The 23,954-nt window shown below is 29.3% G+C and overlaps 3 protein-coding genes across 6 annotated transcripts in view; 2 read left to right on the forward strand and 1 right to left on the reverse strand.

The window, feature by feature from the left end:
• Positions 1-2,394: 2,394 nt before the first annotated feature.
• On the forward strand, positions 2,395-4,194 carry LOC135131319 (tRNA-dihydrouridine(16/17) synthase [NAD(P)(+)]-like). The gene is made up of 7 exons (XM_064058988.1): positions 2,395-2,696; positions 2,743-2,902; positions 2,959-3,154; positions 3,200-3,448; positions 3,500-3,743; positions 3,794-3,952; positions 4,003-4,194. Exons 1-7 carry the CDS (start codon positions 2,484-2,486, stop codon positions 4,162-4,164), a joined length of 1,383 nt encoding a protein of 460 aa, XP_063915058.1. The 5' UTR covers positions 2,395-2,483; the 3' UTR covers positions 4,165-4,194.
• Positions 4,195-10,470: 6,276 nt separating this feature from the next.
• Positions 10,471-11,057, forward strand: LOC135131329 (zinc finger HIT domain-containing protein 1). The gene has a single exon (XM_064059003.1). The coding sequence runs from the start codon at positions 10,529-10,531 to the stop codon at positions 11,021-11,023; it is 495 nt and encodes a 164-aa protein (XP_063915073.1). The 5' UTR covers positions 10,471-10,528; the 3' UTR covers positions 11,024-11,057.
• Magu (magu) overlaps positions 11,049-23,954 on the reverse strand; it is an 87,175-nt gene continuing 74,269 nt past the window's right edge. For 3 of the 4 annotated variants that reach the window (XM_064059001.1, XM_064058999.1, XM_064059002.1), the window contains 3 exons: positions 22,473-22,612; positions 11,492-11,954; positions 11,049-11,407 (listed from right to left, as the gene is read on the reverse strand). In XM_064059001.1, coding sequence (XP_063915071.1) covers positions 11,334-11,407; positions 11,492-11,954; positions 22,473-22,612 — 677 coding nt within the window. In that variant the 3' untranslated portion in view covers positions 11,049-11,333. Of the gene's footprint in view, positions 11,408-11,491; positions 11,955-22,472; positions 22,625-23,954 lie in introns of all 4 variants that reach the window. The other variant, XM_064059000.1, reaches the window with a different exon arrangement.

Consider the following 23,954-nt stretch of genomic DNA (forward strand, 5'->3'; position numbering starts at 1 on the left):
CTTACGCTCGGGAAGTAAAAATTGAGACATTGAACAATGGGATAATTGAAAAAAAATTGAAAAATCGAAAAATTGTAATACTGAAACCTGAAAACCCTAATTAATTAAAAATCGAGAAAGTGAAAAATTGAAAAAAAAAACGAAAAACAAACACTTCTATAAATTAAACAATCAAAAATGCAAAAAAAAAAAATTTCAAAATTCAAAAATTTTAAAATGAAAACCGGAAAACCAAAAAATTAAGAAATTGTGAAAACGAAACATGGAAAAATTAACAAATTGTAACACCGAAAAAACGAAACACTGAAAACCGAAAAATTTTAAAAGTTGAGAAATCGAAGAATTGAAAAAATACTGAAACTGAAAAATCGGTAAATGGAAAAGCCAAAACTGGAATAATAAAAACTCTAATAATTATTTGAAAAAAGTGAAAAATTAAAAATCGGCAAATTTAAAAATGGAAAAATTGAAATTCAAAAATTGAAAAACCAAACTTGAAAATCGAAAAATTGAAAAAATTGGCAAACTGAAAATTGGGAAACGAAAAAACAATTAAAAAAGGGAACAACTGAAAAAAAGATAGAAACTGTAAAATCGAAAATTTGTAACATTGAAACCTGAAAAAGTGATAAATTAAAAATCCAGGAATTGAAATTCGAAAAAACGAAAAATTGTAAAATTCAACAGATAGAACATCGAAAAGTTAAAAAACAAATTAAAAAATCGAAAAATACAAAAATTTTACTGAAAAATGCAACAATTTCATAATGAAAATCGAAAAACTAAAAAATGGAGAAATCGAAATACGGAAAAATCGAAAAATTATCAATTAAGAAAACGAAAAATATAAAAATCTCAAATTGAAAAATCAAAAAATCGAAGAAACAAAATAATTTGGAATTACCTACTTGAAAGTACTTAATTTTTTACTTTCTCAATTTTTCATTTTTTAATTTTTCAACAAAAGGACAAATTTATTAAAACTGAAATTTTAAAAAATCAAAAAATCTGAAAATTGTAACACTGAAAAATTGAAAAATCAAAAAATTAAAAAGAAACACTGAAAGACCAACAATTTAAAAATTGAGATATCGAAGAATTGAAAAAATAAAGAAACTCAAAATTGTAATATTGGAACCTGAAAACCCTGATTAATTAAAAATCGAGATAGTGAAAAATTGAAAAAACGAAAAACAAAAACTTCTATAAATTAAACAATCAAAAATACAAAAAAAAATTGATTTCACAATCCAAAAATTTTAAAACAAAAACCGGAAAACCAATAAATTAAGAAATTGTAAAAAAGAAACATGTAAAAATTGTAAAATTGTAACATCGAAAAGACGAAACACTGAAAAACCGAAAAATTTAAAAACCGAGAAATTTGAAAATGAAACAATTACAAAATTGTAAATTAAAAAAAAAAAATAAGAACGTAAAATCGAAAATTTGTAACACTGAAACCTTAAAAATTGACAAATTGAAAAATCGAAAAAACGAAAAATTGTAAAAAGATGGAAAATCGAAAAATTAAAAAGCGACTTGGAAAATCGGAAAAATAAAATTTCTGCAAATTAAAAAATCGAACATACCTAAATAAAAATCACAATGAAAATCGCAAAACTAAAAAATCGAGAAATCGAAAATATAAAAACGAAATACGGAAAATCGAAACATTAACAATTAAAGAAAAACAAAAATTAAAAAGGACAAACTTATTAAAAGTGAAATTTTAAAAAATCAAAAAATCGGAAAATTGTAAAACTGAAGCCTGAAAAATCAAAAAAATAAAAACTGAAAAATCGAAAAAGAAACACTGAAAAACTGAACAATTTAAAAATTGATAAATCGAACAACTGCAAAAATAAAGAAACTCAAAATCGAATAATTAAGAGGTCAACAATTGGAAAGGAAATTGCAACCTTAAAAATGAAAAAACTGAAAATTTAAAAAACAGAAAAAACGAAACTTGGAACACCGAAAATTTGAAAAATTGAAAAAAAAAGAAACTGTAAAATAGAAAAACTGATTAATTAAAAATGCAGAAATAAAAAAATACGGAAAACAGAATTTTCTAGAAATCGAAAACTGAAAAATTGAAAAAATTAAACATTGAACAATAAAAAAAATTGAAATACCGAAATGTTTCAAAAATAGCGAAAATAAAAAATCGGATAACGAAAAAATCAGAAACTAAAAATTATAACATTGAAACCTGAAAAAATTGACCACACAAATGAAAACAATAATATTGAAGATGAAATGAACAAACAATATTTCTTATATTACTATTATTATTTATATTAGAAATTAGAAATAATTATAATGGAAATTATTTTAACTGGACACGTATAGCGCATGTCCGCAAAAGTGGCACCCTGTCCACAGACCAATGACATTTCATTGACAGTTCAACACCTGAACAATGTGAGGTTATCTAGACCGTGTGGTGCTCAACCAAAACAATTTAGTTTAACACAGCCATGGACTTCTGGCGAGACACCCTGGGGGCCCCCACCAAAATAGTAGCCCCCATGGTGGACGCCAGCGAACTGCCTTGGAGACTCCTCAGCCGAAAATACGGGGCTCAGCTGTGCTACACCCCCATGCTGCACAGTGCTATTTTCGCCAAGGACTCCAAATACCGGAACGAGGCTTTAGCGTCGTGTGACTCAGACAAACCTTTAATTGTTCAGGTAACACCAACTAACTCACAATTAAAAACAAAAAATAATTGCGTAGTTTTGTGGGAACGACCCCAAGATCATGCTGGAGGCGGCTTTACTGGCCCAGGACCACTGCAGCGCGATCGATATTAATTTGGGGTGCCCCCAGGCCATCGCAAAAAGGGGGCACTATGGGGCTTTTTTGCAAGATGAATGGCCTTTGCTTCACGAAATGGGTAACACTAATAACGTTTTTACACTGACGTTGTAATGCCAAACGATTTTTTTCTAGTTAGTTTATTGAGTTCTAAGGTCAAAGTACCGATTACTTGTAAAGTGAGAAGGTTTGAGAGTGTGGAGAAGACGGTTAGTTATGCTAAAATGTTAGTGTCAGCTGGGTGTAAAATGTTGACGGTCCATGGGAGGACAAGGGAGCAAAAAGGACCCTTGACGGGGCTCGCTGATTGGGGCTATGTAAAGGCAGTGAGGTACTTAAATTATCAGTAGTTTTCTGGAATAAAATTAGATTTTAGGGAAGCTGTTGATATTCCGGTCATTTCTAATGGGAATATCCAGTGTATGGAAGATGTGGATAGGTGCCTTGAAGAAACCGGCGCTGTTGCTGTGATGACAGCCGAAGGGAATTTATACAATCCAGCCTTATTTATGCGGCAGAATCCACCAGCGTGGGTGCCTGCTTTAGAATATCTGGATCTCGTGGATCAATATCCTTGTCCTATGTCATACATCCGGGGGCATTTATTTAAATTGTTCCATCATGTGTGAGAGATGATTTTGACAGAATGAAACAATAAAACACACAATTGTTGTAGGTTGTCCATTCCAAGTAACAATAATTTGAGAATTCAGTTAGGGGCTGCCAATAACATGGGCGAATTTAGGCGAATTATCAATGTTATTAAAGACATGTATGAGCCATTTCACGAAGGAGAGAGCTTATGGACCGACACCACTGAGGCCAATTGTGAAAATTTAGTTCTTCCACCGTGGTTATGCCAACCATACGTGCGCGCATGCCCTGAAGAACACCTAAAGAAAATGGAAGAAAATTCAAACGTAAAATTCCAAAACTTCAATAGGCTTTCAATTAATTTTATTATTTTTAGAAGCAGGAATCCAAAAGACACTATGAAGACAGCGAAGGTAACCAGATCAGTAGAAAGCGGATGAAGAAACTGCGAAGAATCGGTAGAAGACCGCAAAAACTCGAGTCTTTGCAATCCGAAAGGTCTCTGCTCAAATGTGCAAAATGCGTTAACCCATTAGTAAGTCAGGCGGTTTGTTTAGTTTGTTTTTTACGCGAGGTTTGTTCCAGGGCTCTAAATGTGTGTATCAGCTTTGCAAGAAGTGTTGTAAAAATAAGTGTTACGTTGAAAATCTAGACTGTGCTGGTCACAGGGTTCTGGTTAAAACGAGGCGAGAAATGGCGAAATTTCACGCCAGCAAAAAGAATTCTGAGCTTATTGATGTGTCTTAACTTCAACAAAAAATATATTTTTGTATAATTTGTACGAGTTTTATTTTGAGAGGATACGGATCTTGGGGCCGCTGAAGCGGTTGTTTGATTTTTGCCAAGTGGTTGAGGTTATGTTAGAAAAATGTGTAAAAACTATAATAAACGTAAGTCGTACCTGAAAACACTTCGAATATTGGGCAGGAACTGGTTTTTGCACTTAAAAACACCACTTTTTTGTTCGTAATTTTGAATCGAATAATTTTAACAAGCACTCACACCAACACTATTTAGTAATAAACAGAAAGTCCCTAAGGAACAAACTCAACCGAATTTGGCGGTTTATTTTGAGGTTTGAACTATACTTTCCAAAATCCAATATTAACTAACACACATAAATTAACAGACTGCTATCCTTATCATATCTGAGTAAATGTGGTAACAACCAGTCTAAAGTCGGATTTATATGGAGAAATATTTGTCAAAATATGCACTAAATTTCTTCCTCCTGTCATGGTACAAGGAGACACCAGTGGTGTATCATTGCATTCTGAAACAGGGGCATTCAGAAATATATTTTGAGATTAGATATAGTTATTACGTTCGTTGAAAAGCATGGATGGTATTGATGAAGAAAATTATTGAAATTCATTAACACTTAGGTTAACTATTGCCAATCTCTAACGATGATATTTCAATCCGACTCTTTTCATTTCATCTTTCATCAACTGTCTTTTTTTCCAATTGTTGACCTCTTAATTATTCGATTTTGAGTTTCTGTATTTTTGCAGTTGTTCGATTTCTCAATTTTTAAACTGTTCGGTTTTTCAATGTTTCTTTTCGATTTTTCAGTTTTTAATTTTTGGATTTTTCAATTTTACAATTTTACAATTTTCCGATTTTTCGATTTTTTCAAATTTCACTTTTAATAAGTTTGTCCTTTCGAGATTTTTAAATTTTTGTTTTTTTTAATTGTTAATGTTTCGATTTTCCGTATTTCGTTTTTACATTTTCGATTTCTCGATTTTCATTATGATTTTTAATTTTCAGTAAAATTTTTGTGTTTCGATTTTTTAGTTCGCAGATATTTTATTTTTGCGATTTTCCAAGTTGCTTTTTAATTGTTCGATTTTCCATCTTTGTACAATTTTGCGTTTTTTCGATAGCATTGTATATACAGGGTTAATCACGAGAGAATTACTTCTGAAAATTCTTTTAACGCAACCCAATATACTAATACCCTGTACCACTTGATATTATCTAAATTTAAAATGAAATGCCTAATCCATGACTTGGGCAGTGTCACTTTGACGTTAATTAATTTTTAACATTTTTTTTCATCGTTGACTCGCCTCTAGAGCCCCATTTGATCGATGACATACAGTCAGATCAATCTGGGCTATACTGAAGCCGTAAGTGCTCTACCAATGTTGTTCGCCGCTAATGTGCATGTGTTAATTCGCCATCTCTGCGTCACCGTGAGCCTCTTCGAAGTGCAAATCTGCAACCTCTGGACTTCTTCGGCCATCCATTTACAAAAAAGCCGTAGCATTCCCCCAAAATGCCAACATTTTCAACAGATTAGTAGTTAAATTATTTACTTACTTGCTTGAGTTTGTGTTGTAACCTTTGAATAAAATTCCGTAAAAGGAATTTTTAGAAATAATTTTCTCGTGATTAATCGGTTGCAAAAGATCAAGAGGCACACTGAAAAATTTATTAGCGGCGCCGGAGGAGATTTCCGACTGGCTGCAGTACCACCATGCACACGCGCGTAACCTCTTTTTCCACAATTGTCAAAATGAGATTGCCAAACTCAAAGCAATCATGGATTAAGCATTTTATTTTAAATTCAGTTAGTATCAAATGGTACAATCGCACGCAAATGTTTTGAACCTATGGGCGGATCATTTTTGCCGGTCGTCACCGAAGGAGGCGGTCCAAATCGTCCAAGAGCAGAATTTGTAGGTAGGCTCAAACTACAACGAAATTTACGTGTTGACCAAATTCTTACCCTGAATTAGTTTTAATTTTATAAATATCCTATCTAAAATGTTTAGAATATGATGAGTCTATACTTGTAATTTACCATTCCATTAATATTTTTTGGATTTGTTTATACATACAGGTGACTCAAAAAAAAATGACTGAGTCAATTTATTTTATTGAAGAAATCAAGAATTGCAAAACTGAATACTTTGAAATCTTGTCAATTAGTTAGAAAAAAAAACCTGTCCTGCTCTAATAACATCGAGAACTTGCTCAAAATCACACTAATATCAGGTCTAATTGTGCCGACCATAGTTATAAAATTCACATTAAAGTAAGTCACGGACATTTTTTGAAGTGTACTACATTTCAAAAAGCAAAAAAATGTTCAGTTTATAAACTTCATAATTTTGGTTTAAAGTTTATCAGTCATATTTGACGCTTTATTTTATCCGTTCCATTTGTTATCCTTTACTGCGGTCTCTCTTGGGTCGAGGTGTAACACCAGACCGAACGTTCTTCGACCGATAGGATAATTTATCACTTCCGACATCTTTTCGGTGACAAATTTAATCTTTGCATACTTCAGCGTAGTTAGTGAACTCGTTGTGACCACTGACATATACAAAGAGTAAATTTTGAAATGGAACGAAAGTCGAAGAATACTTTCAAAGCCACGATCAAAATGTATTTGCTTATCTTCGCCAAAAAATGCATGACGTCATCGTAAAATTTGATATGATGAGTCTATACCTGTGATTTATCATTGCAGTAATATTTTTTAGATTTACTTATACAGCCTGTCTCAAAAAAGGTCACTTCGATTTTCGATTTTTCGTTTTTTCGACCAACAGTTTCATCGAATTAGATTTTTCAGTTTCCATTTTTCTATCAACTTTTCGATTTTATTACTTTCTAATTTTCTGATTTTTCAAATTTGCGGTATTTTGATTTTTCGAGTTGACAGTTTTTTCGTTTTTTTGATTTTTCGATGCTTCGATTTTTTAAGTTGCCATTCCTTCAATTTTCGATTTTTCGTCTTTCCATTTTTAGATTTTTTGATTTTTCTGTTCGTCAGTTTTTAGACTTTGCAATTTTTTTGCATTTTTCGATTATATTTTACTTTCGATTTTTTTGATTTTTGAATTCTCGATTTTACGTTTTTAATTCTTCGATTTTCGATTTTTCGATTTTCCCGTTTTTTAATTCTTCTATTCTCGATTTTTCGATTTTCCATTAATCAAAAATTTTTCGATTTTTCGGTTGTTTTATTTTTCGACCTTCGATTTTTCAACTTTCGATCATTCGATTTTCCATTTTCTGATTTTACGATTTTTCGATTTTGGTTTTTCCGCTTTTGTGGTTTTTCGATTTTTCTGTTTGTTCCAGTTTTTATGGTTCTGCAATTTGCAGCTTTTAGATTTCAATTTTGTTACTTTCCGATTTTCCACTTTTCGATTTTTTAATTTTTTTTCGATCGTCGTTTTTTCGATTTTCATTTTTTCGATTTTTTGATTTTTCAGTTTTTAGGCCTTGCAATTTTTTTACTTTTCGCTTTTTCGAGTATTTGTTTCATCGAATTTTCGATTTTCAATTTTTCGGTTTTTCCATTTTCCGATTTTCGATTTTTCGACTTTCCATGTTTAAATATTTTTCGATTTTTTTTTATTTTTCGATTGTTCTGTTCGTTAGTTTTGAGACTGCAATTTTTACTTTTCCACTTTTCTATTATTTTAGTTTCGGATTATTCGATTTTTGAATTTACGTTTTTTTTTTCATTTTTCGATTTCCGATTTTTTAATCTTTCGATTTTTCGGTTTTTTAATTTGTCGATTATCGATATTCCGATTTTCGATTTTTCGATTTTCCAATCTTCGATTTTTCAAATTCCAGTTTTCGATTTTCCACTTTTTGATTTTTCGATTTTTCGATTTTTCTGTTCGTCAGTTTTTAGGCTTTGCAATTTGTTTACTTTTCGATTTTTCGATTATTTTACTTTCCAGTTTTTTGATTTTTGAATTGTCGACTTTTAGAGTTTTCAATATTATGAATTTTCGAATTTTCGGTTTTTTGATTTTTCAATTCTCGGTTTTTCAATCTTGCAAATTTTCGATTTTTCAGATTTGTGAATTTCCAGTTTTTCGATCGACCTACGTATTAGATTCATTGAATTTTCAATTTTTCGGCTTTTCGATTTTTCGATATTTGATTTTCGAATTTTCGATTGTTCAGTTTTCCATTTTTCAGCTTTTAGACTTCAATTTTTTTACTTTTCGATTTTCCAAATTTTTGAGTTTCAATTTTCAGATTTTTGATTTTTCGATTTTCTTTTTAAATCTTTGAATTTTTCGGTTCTGATTTTTCGAATTTTTGATTTTTAATTTTTCCATTCTTCGGTTTTTAGACTTCAATTTTCTTTCTTTTAAATTTTTCGATATTCTATTTTCCGCTTTTCAGAATTTTCGATTTTCAGTTTTCAGACTTTCGATGATTAGAATTTTGGATTTTTCAGTTTTATGATTTTTCGATTTTTAGAAAATTTGAGTAGTCGAATTTTCGATTTTTGAATTCATCGATTTTCCACTTTTTCGATTTTAGATTTTTCGAATTTTTGTTTTTCCAATTTTTTGCTTTTTCGATTTTTCTGTTCGTTTCAGTTTTTAGGCTTTGAAATTTTTTTTACTTTATATATTTTGATTATTTAAATTTCCGATTTTTTTATTTTTGTTTTTGATTTTTTTAATTTTCAATATTACAAATTTTTGACTTTTCGATTTTTTGGTTTTCCCGTTTTTCAATTTTCGATTTTTCGATTTTTGAGGTTTGTGAATTTCCACTTTTCGATCGACCTAGGTATTTGATTCATTGAATTTTCGATTTTTTGATTAGCCATTTTTAGATTTTCGATTTTTACGATTTGTATTTTTCGATTTTCTGTTTTTTGCATTAGTGAATTTCAGTTTTTCCGATTTTTGATTTTGCGCATATTTGATTAATCAAATTTTCGAAAATTTACCATGCTTACAAAAACTTCAAAACATCTACAATATTTCAAAGTATTCAGTTTTGCTATTCTTGATCTCTTCAATAAAATAAATTGACTCAGTCATTAACTTTTTTGAGACAGCCTGTATAACCAAATCTAAAAAATATTAATGCAGTGATAAATCACAAGTATAAAACTCATCATATTTTATACATTTAAGATAGGATTTATTCTGCAAAACTTTGAGGTGACGTCAAAATTTTTTTAGAGGGGATAAGCAAATATATTTTAATTAAAAATGTATCATGTTTATCATCATTTTAAAACATCTGCAAGATTTCAAAGTATTCGATTTTGCAAATGCAAAATTAAATTGCAAAATATTGTTTTATAATTTTAATTTTTTTTCCAAAAATCTGGACGTTTCGGATAAAAATTCAACACGGAGTCATAAACTACATGTGTAGGACTATGTTACTGTATACAATTTAAAACCCATTTACTATGCATAAATTTCAAGTGACGTCATCACATTATTGGTGGGGATGATTAGACAAATTTAATAATTTTGCGACATTTATGAAAAACATATCAGTTAACAAAAATGGCACGTTTTTATTATTATGCCGGTTACATGTCACTCAACGACAATATCGTTTTTTTTTAAGAGTATTTTATTTGAAAAAGTGATGAAATTTTTTATACGGAACAATTGGTCGAAAGATGTTAGAAAGCAAAATAATTCATGTCCGCACCATGGTTACTCACGAACGAAAGTGACCATTATTTTATGGGAACAACTACCTGCTAAATCTTCTCCGACAAATTCCAGAGAACTGGTGTGAGCCATAAATATTTCTTACCAAATGTATATGTAACTACTGTCCGTCCCGTTATTGTCAATAAAATTTTATAGGGTAAAATGTGAATTTCGTTGTAGTTTGAGCCTACCTACAAATTCTGCCCTTGAAGGATTTGGACCGCCTTCTTCGGTGAGGGCAGGCAAAAACGATCCGCCCATAGGCTCAAAACATTTGGGTGCGATTGTACTACATACTAATAAGATTTATTTGTCATAATATCATCACATTTTGCCCCCTAAAAATTCTATAGGTCGGCGCCTCTGCCTCTCACCATTTCAATAATGTTGACAGTATTACCAACCCGAGTGATTTTTCCCTTTTTCGAGATTTTCTGAACCCAAAAGGAAATTTTACCCAAATTTCAACGAAAAACTTCAATTTTGAGACTAAATTTTTGCTCATTTGCGTTTGTATATTTATTATTCGCCTTTCCTTGCCTTGCAATGTTTCATAATTTAAAATTCCCGCCCTGTCATTGCTATTCAACTAACCTAACCTCACATCTTACCCGTAAACAACTAACCTGTGAAGCTAAAAATCAGCCCCAAACATGATGAAATCCCTCAAACCGTCGCAGCTACGCGGCTCCAGCCGCATAAAAGAAGGCGACAAACGCAGAGTGATTGACGAAACTCAACGACGGCGTCGCCACAGGAAAATCATGGAGCTCCTGGAGTCCGACAACTACCAAGACGATCCCCACGCCGACCTAGTAATGAGCAAGAAGGTGCCCAAATTCGAAGACAACTTGGAGCAGAGATCGACTAGGACGAAGAAGAGGGAGCGCACGGCCGAGTATTACCAAACCAAGTTTCGGAAGAACTTTCAGCAACTTGTGGACGAAGACCGCGTGGAAGCCGAGATGACGGGTCGGGTGTCTTACATAGACGTAGCTTCAGAGGAGTCAAGTTTGCCTCCGAGGCACTTTTGTGCCGTTTGTGGGTACTTTGGACACTACTCGTGTGTGGCGTGTGGGATGAGGTACTGTAGTATTAAGTGTATGGAGACCCATATGGACACTAGGTGCCTCAAATGGACAGCGTAATTGTATTGGTGAATTAAAGTGTAAATAATATTCATTCTTTATTTTTCTTAAATAGTCAGACAATAACAAAGTGGTTTTTAATTATACTAAAAATCCATCAACAAAGCTTTCCGAGAGGATCAATAAAATTTGGATAAAACACTTAACAACCACTGCCAGGTTGTTAATACACTTGAGAATAAATAAGCACGATGCATTACGATAAGATGAAAGCTATACACTACACTATAATCACAAGAGTTGCCGTGGCTTTCGCCGGTCCGAATAAAGCTGGGTCATCCAGTCTGTCAACAACTACGTCACAAAATCACTAGTCTTCCATCAACACATCCAACGGATTTTTCTTGCCGGTTCTGGGAGACATAGGGGGCCTTGTAATCGTTTCTGCAACAAAAACACAAATAATTTAAGTTGGCAATGCTGAAATTTTCAATATGTTGCCAACCCGACAACAAAAAATACACTTACCCTTCTGTACATTCAGACAGTCCATCCACTCCGTCATACTGATGTGTCGATCTTTGTTTATATCACAGTACCTGGGCAACTTCTTCCCGCACTTCCTCAGACTCTTCTCCTTGGATACAACCTCTTTGAAAAGCTTCCACTCGTTTCTGTCCAGCAGCTTGTTCTTGTTTTTGTCGAAGTCGACGAAACTCCAAGTGGCCGCTTGCTCCTCCTTGGAGGACATCCACGGCAGACTGTTCAGGTTCTTGGTGTCGTTGTTCTTCTTCATGCGCACGTGCAAGAACTGCAGGAGGTCCCGCAAGAAAATTGTCTTTTTCTCGAAGGGACAGCCCTTCATGGGGCGGTTTACGTTCGGAGGTTGGTCGCACTGGGGCTTGCCGTTTTTCACGGAGGTGCCGGGGATGTTCTGGCCGGTGTCTTCGTGCACGCAGAAGCAGTATTCGGCCGCTTTGTAACACTGAATCTGAAAATTTAATAAATTCTATTTATTTGTTTTTTTTTATTTTTATTCAAGAGTCAAAACAGTACTCTAGATTTTATCAGACAACATAGAGAAGCGTCATAGTTTAAACTAAATTACGGTTGAGGACTCCTCGACTTATGTTGGCAACAGTGTTTGTTTCTAACTAGGAATAAAATTAACTAGATAAAATGTCAATATTTTTAACGATGCGTTTTACTTTCGACAAATTGACATTTGATTTACCAGAATCTTACAAGCTGCTTATTGTTTCCTTCACTTTAATTCAGGTCACACGAATTACAGTTCGTCGTCTGAGAACTCGTTTGATCTACAGACCACAGCGCACTCAGGCCAATGTCGACTCTAAGCGTTCGGAAACGATTTGATTTATAAGCCATGATTCGTGATCTGATACACATCCTAACCGATTTCGATCATAATTTCTTGCGGTTTCAACTTTCGAATTCTCAGTTTTTCGAAATTTTAGTTTGGGGATTTTTCGTTTACTCCTATTTATTATTCAATTTTTGGATTTTACAATTTCTTCGTTTTTTCGATTTTTTAATTTTTCAATTTTTGACTTTTATAAACTCTTTATTTGTCGATTTTTCAATTAATTGATTTTTCAGGCCTTTTGGTTTTTCAATTTTTCTATTTTGATTTTTCAACTTCACTTTTTTGATTCTTCGATTTCTCAATTTTTCAAATTTTTTATTTTTCAGTTTATTTATTATTCAATTTTTGGTAGTTACAATTTCTCAATTTTTCAATTTCTCGATTTTCAGTTTTTCTCTTCAATTTTACGATTTTTAAATATTTCGATTTCTCAATTTCTGACTTTTATAAACACTTTATTTGTCGATTTTTCAGTTAATTGATTTTTCAGGCTTTTTGGTTTTTCAATTTTTCTATTTTGATTTTTCAACTTCACTTTTTTGATTCTTCGAATTCTCAATTTTTCAAATTTTTAATTTTTCAGTTTATTTATTATTCAATTTTTGGTTTTTACAATTTCTTAATTTTTCAATTTCTCGATTTTCAGTTTTTCTCTTCAATTTTACGATTTTTAAATATTTCGATTTTTCAATTTTTGACTTTTATAGACTCTTTATTTGTCGATTTTTCAATTAATTGATTTTTCAGGTTTTTTGGTTTTTCAATTTTTCTATTTTAATTTTTCAACTTCACTTTTTTGATTCTTCGATTTCTCAATTTTTCAAATTTTTAATTTTTCAGTTTATTTATTATTCAATTTTTGGTTGTTACAATTTCTCGGTTTTCAGTTTTTCTCTTCAATTTTACGATTTTTAAATATTTCGATTTTTCAATTTTTCAGGTTTTTTTGGTTTTTCAATTTTTCTATTTTGATTTTTCAAGATCACTTTTTTGATTCTTCGATTTCTCAATTTTTCAAATTTTTAATTTTTCAGTTTATTTATTATTCAATTTTTGGTTTTTACAATTTCTCAATTTTTCAATTTCTCGATTTTCAGTTTTTCTCTTCAATTTTACGATTTTTCAATTAGTTGAGTTTTCAGGTTTTTTGGTTTTTCAATTTTTCTATTTTGATTTTTCAACTTCACTTTTTTGATTGTTCGATTTCTCAATTTTTCAAATTTTTAATTTTTCAGTTTATTTATTATTCAATTTTTGGTGTTTACAATTTCTCAATTTTACAACTTCTCGATTTTCAGCTTTTCTCTTCAATTTTATGATTTTTAAATATTTCGATTTTTCAATTTTTAACTTTTATGAACTCTTTATTTGTCGATTTTTCAATTAGTTGATTTTTCAGGTTTTTTGGTTTTACAATTTTTCTATTTTGATTTTTCAACTTCACTTTTTTGATTCTTCGATTTCTCAGTTTTTCAAGTTTTTAATTCTTATTATTCTTATTATTCAATTTTTGGTTTTTACAATTTCTCAATTTTTCAATTTCTCTATTTTCAGTTTTTCTCTTCAATTTTACGATTTTTAAATATTTCGATTTTTCAATTTTTGACTTTTATAGACTCTATTTGTCGACTTTTCAGTTAATTGATTTTTCAGTTTTTTTGGTTTTTCAATTTTTCTATTTTGATTTTTCAACTTAACTTTTTTGATTCCTCGATTTCTCAATTTTTGAAATTTTTAATTTTTCAGTTTATTTATTATTCAATTTTTCTCTTCAATCTTACGATTTTTAATTATTTCGATTTTTCAATTAATTGATTTTTCAGATTTTTTGGATTTTCAATTTTTCTATTTTGATTTTTCAACTTCACTTTTTTGATTCTTCGATTTCTCAATTTTTCAAATTTTTTATTTTTCAGTTTATTTATTATTCAATTTTTGGTTTTTACAATTTCTCAATTTTTCAATTTCTCTATTTTCAGTTTTTCTCTTCAATTTTACGATTTTTTAAATATTTCGATCTTTCAATTTTTGACTTTTATAGACTCTATTTGTCGATTTTTCAGTTAATTGATTTTTCAGTTTTTTTTGGTTTTTCAATTTTTCTATTTTGATTTTTCAACTTCACTTTTTTGATTCTTCGATTTCTCAATTTTTCAAATTTTTAATTTTTCAGTTTATTTATTATTCAATTTTTCTCTTCAATTTTACGATTTTTAATTATTTAGATTTTTCAATTTTTGACTTTTATAAACTCTATTTGTCGATTTTTCAATTAATTGATTTTTCAGATTTTTTGGATTTTCAATTTTTCTATTTTGATTTTTCAACTTCACTTTTTTGATTCTTCGATTTCTCAATTTTTCAAATTTTTAATTTTTCAGTTTATTTTTATTCAATTTTTGGTTTTTACAATTTCTCAATTTTTCAATTTCTCGGTTTTCAGTTTTTCTCTTCAATTTTACAATTTTTAAATATTTCGATTTTTCAATTTTTGACTTTTATAAACTCTTTATTTGTCGATTTTTCAATTAATTAATTTTTCAGGTTTTTTGGTTTTTCAATGTTTCTATTTTGATTTTTCAACTTCACTTTTTTGATTCTTCGATTTCTCAATTTTTCAATTTTTTTATTTTTCAGTTTATTTATTATTCAACTTTTGGTTTTTACAATTTCTCCATTTTTCCATTTCTCGATTTTCAGTTTTTCTCTTCAATTTTACGATTTTTAAATATTTCGATTTTTCAATTTTTGACTTTTATAAACTCTTTATTTGTCGATTTTTCAATTAATTGATTTTTCAGGCTTTCTGGTTTTTCAATTTTTCTATTTTGATTTTTCAACTTCACTTTTTTGATTCTTCGATTTCTCAATTCTTCAAATTTTTAATTTTTCAATTTCTCGATTTTCAGTTTTTCTCTTCAATTTTACGATTTTTAAATATTTCGATTTTTCAATTTTTGACTTTTATAAACTCTTTATTTGTCGATTTTTCAATTAATTGATTTTTCAGGTTTTTTGGTTTTTGAATTTTTCTATTTTGCTTTTTCAACTTCACTTTTTTGATTCTTCGATTTCTGAATTTTTCAAATTTTTAATTTTTCAGTTTATTTATTATTCAATTTTTGGTTTTTACAATTTCTCAATTTTTCAATTTCTCGATTTTCAATTTTTCTCTTCAATTTTACGATTTTTAAATATTTCGATTTTTCAATTAGTTGATTTTTCAGGTTTTTTGGTTTTTCAATTTTTCTGTTTTGATTTTTCAACTTCACATTTTTGATTCTTCAATTTCTCAATTTTTCAATTTTTTAATTTCTCAGTTTTTGCACATTTCAGTTTTGGGATTTTTCAGTTTACTTGATATTTAATTTTTCGATCTTACGATTTTGCAGGTTTTTGATTGTTCAATTTTTCGATTTTTTTTAAGGTTTCGATATTTCGACTTCACTTTTTTGATTTTTCAATTTCTCAATTTTTCGATTCTTTGGATTCTCAGTTTTTGGATATTTCAGTTTTGGGATTTTTTCAATATAAGTTTGGATTCAATTTTTCAATTTTTCAAATTTGAATTTTTTCGAATTCTTGCATTTGTAATTCTTCAATTCAATTTTTCTTTTTTCAGTTTTTTCAATTTTCAGTTTTCCCGACTTTTAGTTTTTCGATATTTTAACTTTTCATCTCTTCAATTTTCGATTTTTCGACTTTGGAATTTTTTGAAGTTTTCCAATTTTATAAATTTTTCTTTATTTTAAATTTTTTCATTTTTCAGATTTGTTGAGTTTTAATTCTTCGATTTTTCGGCTTTTGAATTTTTTTTTAATTTTGCGGTTTACATTTCTCCAATTTTACAATTATCGTTTTTCGAAATTTTCAATTTTCAGTTAGTCTATTTTCAATTCCTCAGTTTTTCAAAGTTTCGTTTCTTTCAATTGGGTGTTTCAATTTTTTGATTTTTAATTTTTTCAAATTCTTCGGTTTGCAGTTTAGCTTTTTTCAATTTTTCATTTTTTCAATTTTCCTTTTCACTTTTTCGGATGTTCAGCTTAAAAATTTTCAATTGTTCGATTTTTCGACTTCGGAATTTTTTGAAATTTTTTGACTTGCAGTTCTTCGATTTTACAGTTTTTTTGTTGTTTCAATTTACAAGTTTTCTAGTGTCCAATTTTAAATTTTCATTTTTTAAAGTATTCAGTTTCTCGATTTTTCAGTTTTTCGAGTTTTGAATTTTAATTTGTTCAATTTTTGGGCTTTCATTTTTCATTTTTCAATTTGCCCGATTTTTAATTCCCGGATTTAGGTTTTCTGTTTTTCAATTGTCGGTTTTTCAATTCTTCGATTTTTAAATTTTAGATTTTTCAGTTTTTTGATATTTTAATTTTTCAATACTTAAAATTCGATTTTTCATTTCAGTTCTTCGATATTTCAATTTTTCAAGTTTTCGAATTTTTTAAGTGTTTCGATTTCTTAATCTTTTGATGTTTCGACTTCCCGGTTTTAGATTTTCTGTTTTTCAATTGTCATTTTGTCAGATTTTCGATTTTTTAATTTTTCAAATTTTTCATGAACTCTCAATTTTTCGAATTGTCAATTAATCGATGTTTTGATTTTCCCATTTCTTCGAAAATTATGAAAGTAAAAAGATTAAAAATTCAGATATAGAAAATTCAAGGAATCGAAAACTCCGGGAATAAAAAATCGAGAAGTAAAAAATTGAAGATTTGAGTATCGAAAATAGGAAAGTCGAAAAATAACATTTGAACGTCGACAGTTCGAAAAACTGAATAATCGGAAAATCAAAAAATCGAAAATTGAAAAATTTTCCGGTAAATTGAAAAATAAAAAAATCGAGAAATTGGAAATTCTAAAAAAATCGAAAAACTGAAGAATGGATAAATTGAAAAATCGTAAATCGCGAAATCGAAAAGTAAAAAAAATTAAATTCGAATGTGGAAAGATCGAAAAGCCGAAATTCGAAAAACGAAATATTTATTGAAAAATCGAAATTGAAAAATCTTTCGGAAAGTTGAAAAACTGAAAAATCTGAACTTGAAACACGGATATAAAAATCGAAAAGTCGGGAAATCAAAAAATGAAAAAGTAAAAAAATTTAAAATTCGAATATTGGAAAATCGACTATTAGAAGATCAAATGTTAAAAACTGTTCAATGATAAATCGAATATTGAAAAACCGAAAAGAGTAAAAAAAAATTAAAATTCGAATGTCGAAAAATCGGAATAACCGAAAATTCGGAAATCGAAAAATCAAAAAAATCCGAAAATCGAAAAATCAGAAAAATCTTTCGGAAAGTGGTAACATTGAGAAACGGGAAATTAAAATCTAAAATTTGAAAGATTGAAAATTCGGATACTGAAAAACCGAAAATTCGGAAATCGAATGTATTGAAAAATCCTCCGGAAAGTAAAAAATTGAAAAATCAGGAAACTGAAAATTCTAAAAGTAAAAAGATTTAAAACTCGGATATGAAAATCGAAAATTTAGGAAATCAAAAAATCGAAAAGTAAAAAAATTGAAAATCGAAAAATTGAAAAATAAAAAAGCTGGAAAATTGAAAAAATAGAAAAATCTTCCGCAAAGTGTAAACGTTGAAAAACGGTAAATTGAAAAATCTAAAAATTGAAAGATTGAAAATTCGATTATCGAAAGATTGAAAATTCGAAATATTGAAAAAATAGAAAAATCTTTCAGAAAGTGGAAAAATCGAAGAATTGAAAAATCCAAAAGTTGAAAGATTGAAAATTCGGATACTGAAAAACCGAAAATTCGGAAATCGAAAACTCGAAAAGTAAAAATATGGAAATTCGTAAAATCCGAAAATGGAAAATCGAAAAATCGGTAAATCGAAAAAATGGAACAACTTTGCGGGAAATCGGGAAATTGAAAAATCTAAAACTTTAAACATTGAAATTTCGGATATCGAAAAATTGAAAATTCGAAAATCCAAAAATGGAAATTCGAAAAATTAAACAATCGCAAAGTCGAAAAATCGAAAAGAACATAATTGAAAATTTGGAAACTCCTAAAATTGAAAAATCGAAAAATGGAAAATCGAAAAAATTGAAAAATCTAAAAGTTGAAAGATTGAAAATTCGGTAATAGAAAAATCGAAGTCTCGAAAAATCAAACAAATTGAATAAAAATGAAAAAACCGAAAACCCGAAAATTCGGAAATTGAAAAATTGAAAAATGAAAAGCTCAAAATTTGAACATCGAAAAATCGGAGTCGAAAAATAGAAAAGTCGAGAAATCGTTGGGTCAAAAAAAAATGAAAAATCAAATATCGAAAAATTGAAGAATTAAATAACCAAGAAATGGAAAAATCGAAAAGTAAAAATGCGAAAAGTCGATTGTGGAAAAATTTTAAAATGGGAACTCAAAAAACTGAAAAATCGAAAATTCGCAGACGAAAAATAGAAAATCAAAAAATCGATAAATCGAAAAGAAAAAAAACTGAAAATTCGAATATCGAAGAATCGACAAATTAAATAATTTGGAAAACGAAAAATAAAAAAATTGGGAATTCGAATATCGGAAACTCGAAAAATACAAGATGAAATGTCTAAAAAATAATGAAAAAACAAAAAATTTAAAAATATTTCGGAAAGTGAAAAAGTTGTAAAATGTAGTTGAAAGATTGAAAATTCTGATATCGAAAAACCGACAATTAGGAAATACAAACAACGAAAAGAAAAAAAATGGAAAATTCGAATGTATCGAAAAATGGAAATTCGAAAAATCGAAAATTCGAAACGGAACAATATTAAAAATTTGAAAACTAAAATTGAAAAGTCGGTAAATGGAAAATCGAAAAAATTCCTATATCAAAAAACCGAAAATTCGGAAATGGAAAAATCCAAAAGCAAAAAAAATGGAAAACTCCAAGATATCGAAAAATGGAAATTCGAAAATAGAAAAATTGAAAATCGCAAAGTCGAAAAATCGAAAAGGAAAAACTCCGAAAATTGAAAAATCGGAAAATGGAAAATCGAAAAAATTAACAATCTTCCAAAAGGTTCAAAACAACAGGAAACTGAAAATTCAGGAAATCAAAAAAACTAAAAGTAAAAAATGGAAATTCGAAAAATTGAAAAATCCAAAATCCGAAAAATTGAAAAAATAGAAAAATCTTTCAGAAAGTCGAAAAATCGAAGAATTGAAAAATCCAGAAGTTGAAACATTGAAAATTCGGATACTGAAAAACCGAAAATTCGGATATCGAAAACTCGAAAAGTAAAAGAATGGGAAATTCAAATATCGAAAAATGGAAATTCGTAAAATCCGAAAATGGAAAATCTAAAAATCGGTAAATCGAAACAATGGAACAACTTTGCGGAAAGTCGAAAAATCGGGAAATTGAAAAATCTAAAACTTTAAACATTGAAATTTCGGATATCGAAAAATTGAAAATTCGAATATCCAAAAATGGAAATTCGAAAAATTAAACAATCGCAAAGTCGAAAAATCGAAAAGAAAAAAAACTGAAAATTCGAATATCGAAGAATCGACAAATTAAATAATTTGGAAAACGAAAAATAAAAAAATTGGGAATTCGAATATCGGAAACTCGAAAAATACAAGATGAAATGTCTAAAAAATAATGAAAAAACAAAAAATCGAAAAACGAAAAAATTTAAAAATATTTCGGAAAGTGAAAAAGTTGTAAAATGTAGTTGAAAGATTGAAAATTCTGATATCGAAAAACCGAAAATTAGGAAATACAAACATCGAAAAGAAAAAAAAATGGAAAATTCGAATGTATCGAAAAATGGAAATTCGAAAAATCGAAAATTCGAAACGGAACAATATTAAAAATTTGAAAACGAAAATTGAAAAGTCGGTAAATGGAAAATCGAAAAAATTCCTATATCAAAAAACCGAAAATTCGGAAATGGAAAAATCCAAAAGGAAAAAAATGGAAAACTCCAAGATATCGAAAAATGGAAATTCGAAAATAGAAAAATTGAAAATCGCAAAGTCGAAAAATCGAAAAGGAAAAACTCCGAAAATTGAAAAATCGGAAAATGGAAAATCGAAAAAATTAACAATCTTCCAAAAGGTTCAAAACAACAGGAAACTGAAAATTCAGGAAATCAAAAAAACTAAAAGTAAAAAATGGAAATTCGAAAAATTGAAAAATCCAAAATCCGAAAAATTGAAAAAATAGAAAAATCTTTCAGAAAGTCGAAAAATCGAAGAATTGAAAAATCCAGAAGTTGAAACATTGAAAATTCGGATACTGAAAAACCGAAAATTCGGATATCGAAAACTCGAAAAGTAAAAGAATGGGAAATTCAAATATCGAAAAATGGAAATTCGTAAAATCCGAAAATGGAAAATCTAAAAATCGGTAAATCGAAACAATGGAACAACTTTGCGGAAAGTCGAAAAATCGGGAAATTGAAAAATCTAAAACTTTAAACATTGAAATTTCGGATATCGAAAAATTGAAAATTCGAATATCCAAAAATGGAAATTCGAAAAATTAAACAATCGCAAAGTCGAAAAATCGAAAAGAAAAAAAACTGAAAATTCGAATATCGAAGAATCGACAAATTAAATAATTTGGAAAACGAAAAATAAAAAAATTGGGAATTCGAATATCGGAAACTCGAAAAATACAAGATGAAATGTCTAAAAAATAATGAAAAAACAAAAAATCGAAAAACGAAAAAATTTAAAAATATTTCGGAAAGTGAAAAAGTTGTAAAATGTAGTTGAAAGATTGAAAATTCTGATATCGAAAAACCGAAAATTAGGAAATACAAACATCGAAAAGAAAAAAAAATGGAAAATTCGAATGTATCGAAAAATGGAAATTCGAAAAATCGAAAATTCGAAACGGAACAATATTAAAAATTTGAAAACGAAAATTGAAAAGTCGGTAAATGGAAAATCGAAAAAATTCCTATATCAAAAAACCGAAAATTCGGAAATGGAAAAATCCAAAAGGAAAAAAATGGAAAACTCCAAGATATCGAAAAATGGAAATTCGAAAATAGAAAAATTGAAAATCGCAAAGTCGAAAAATCGAAAAGGAAAAACTCCGAAAATTGAAAAATCGGAAAATGGAAAATCGAAAAAATTGATTTTTCGGTTTCTCGGTTTTCCAGTCTTTCGGTGTTTCGATTTTTCAGTTATCCGATTTTGTAAATTTGGGGGTTTCGATTTCTCGATTTTTCGTTATTCGGTTTTTAAATTTTAGATTTTTGAATTTTACATTTTTTCGATTTTCAGTTCTTCGATATTTCGATTTTTCAATGTTTCGGCTTTACGATTTTTTAAGGTTTCGATTTTTCTATTATTAGATTTCTCAATTTTTCGATTATTTTTATTTTTCATTTTGTTTTCTCACTGTTGATATCATACACTGGGTTACTACGATTTCAACAATATTCTTAGTTTAAAACGTTTTGCTAGTATAAAACACAAATAAAGAATTAATTCTTAGTTAAACAAAATATGTATGTAACATCGTCTAAATATGTACCAAAAATATTCGCTTAGTCGTTATAAAAAACCGACCAACTATTTCTCGTAAAAATTATAGTCCAAACCAACCAAATTGCTCCTGAACGCTTAGAGTCGACAATGGCCTGAGCGCGCTCTGGTCGGTAGATCAAACAAGTTCTCAGGCGCCGCATCTATATTAATCTATGATTTTATGGCCAGGAAACCAGTAGTAATCGGAAAGCGAATTGTTTCCGTTGTACAACAGTTAGGTAAACACTTTCCAACCCTCAGAAGCATTCTAAGTCATTTCCCAACCTGCCCCAAAGGCACGCAGCCGTAAAACTGATTTATTAAAACCCATTTTTGTCTACTTAGAGATAAGTGCGCGCCCTCGGGGATTTTCCTGATTTATGGGCATCGGCCATCACGCAGCACATGTGCTCCAAGAGAACGTGTCATGCATTAAAACAATTTATTGCTCAATTATAGATAAAAAGGCGTCTTGTAATTATAAATAAATCTAAAGAGACCAATAAAAATTACTTATCGTTTTGATGTAACATGGAACTAGAAAGGTCAGCTTATTTATTACGAACAATCAAAACACCAGTCGCTGAAATGCAGCGGCTTATCTATTGTGCTACTTTTTGTACCTTTTTATATCGGCCGTCGGACGTACACTCGGGGACGTAGAATTCCCCGCCATCGAGCAGCGCCGCCTGCCGGTCGGACAGGCAGTCGGTGGGCTCGTCTTCGTCGTGGATTTCGGAGGACTCCTCGTCGTAAGTCAAAGCTGAAAGTTGAACTAGAGATTTTACAATATTATTCTGGTAGTGAAAGTGACCGATGAAATGACATGACGGAGACGTAGTGGGTGACGTAGCGGATTGGAATTTTCAAAACATATCTGCCATAAAAATAATCAACAGCGCCATCTAGTTTCGCGCTCAAACACCATCAGAGAATTATTATTTAAATTCAACAGGTGCTATGACTGTGCATATAATTTTAATTTTAATCACGAATAAAGTCCATAAATACGGCATTTAAGTATATCTGTTTCCATATAATTGCGGCTATAATATTATAAAGTGCTTAATTAAAGCAACTGTAATTATAGTAACGTTATTTACTTTCTCTATAAAGATCAATATCACATTATTTATGTTACTGTGCTTTGCGTAATTCTTTCCGAGAATTTGATTCAATCAAAGTCACAAGTTTTTAACCAGTGAATTATTCTCGTCTGAATATCGGAGTTATTTATAACGGTTTAAGCGTTAAGTGTTCAAGAAACTTCCTTTAAATCATTGTTTGTTGTTCCAATAATAAAAATCCACAACGTAGTTTCTTTGAAAATACAACTGGTAACGTTGGCAGTGTCGGTTTAGTGATTTATTGTAGTGTCAAATAATTTAAAGTTATGTTTCGTTGACAGTTTGGTTTCATTTTTAATTTGATTTGTAAACACTAAATTGGCAATTCGTGTTAAACTTTGTAATGCCAACCTTAGAATAATTAAACTACATATATAATTAATCACTTTCTTTTTAACTGAACATTTAGTCTGTGGAAAATTAATGCTTGAATAGGAGTATTGTGTTTTATTTTGTTACCACGCTGTACAATGTACAGACATCGAGAAAATACCGTATACCCAAAAATAGTTGGTAAATATGACTACTTCAAATTCAAAACAAAAGGGGTCCCTGAGATTCTTTCAAATTATTTCAAAAACCAGTGAAGGTATCCTCAAGATCCTCTCAATATAAGTTTGGATTAAATTTTTCGATTTTTCAAATTTGAATTTTTTCGAATTCTTGCGTTTGTAATTTTTCAACTTAATTTTTCTTTTTTCAATTTTTTCAATTTTCAGTTTTCCCGACTTTTAATTTTTTTGGTATTCCAACTTTTCATGTTTTCAATTTTCGATTTTCAGTTTTTCGATTTTTCGACTTTAGAATTTTTTGAAGTTTGTTGATTTTATAATTTCTCTTTATTTTCAATTCTTTCATTTTTCATATTTCCTGATTTTTAATTTTTCGTTTTTTCAATTTTCGGCTGTCGGTTTTTGAGTGTTCAACTTTCAGTTTTTAAATTTTTCGATTTTTCGAATTAGAATTTTGCGATTTACA

This window comes from Zophobas morio, unplaced genomic scaffold, assembly GCF_036711695.1.
Source record: "Zophobas morio isolate AGI-343-1 ecotype UQ-CSIRO unplaced genomic scaffold, CSIRO_AGI_Zmor_V1 ptg000020l, whole genome shotgun sequence".
NCBI lineage: Eukaryota > Metazoa > Arthropoda > Insecta > Coleoptera > Tenebrionidae > Zophobas > Zophobas morio.

Coding starts and splice junctions, on each gene's coding strand:
- LOC135131319 (XM_064058988.1), top strand. CDS start 2,484: ATGGACTTCTGGCGAGACACCCTGGGGGCCCCCACCAAAATAGTAGCC. Junction 3,155..3,199: donor GGCTATGTAAAGGCAGTGAG/GTACTTAAATTA, acceptor ATTAGATTTTAG/GGAAGCTGTTGATATTCCGG. Junction 3,953..4,002: donor CAAAATGCGTTAACCCATTA/GTAAGTCAGGCG, acceptor GGTTTGTTCCAG/GGCTCTAAATGTGTGTATCA.
- LOC135131329 (XM_064059003.1), top strand. CDS start 10,529: ATGATGAAATCCCTCAAACCGTCGCAGCTACGCGGCTCCAGCCGCATA.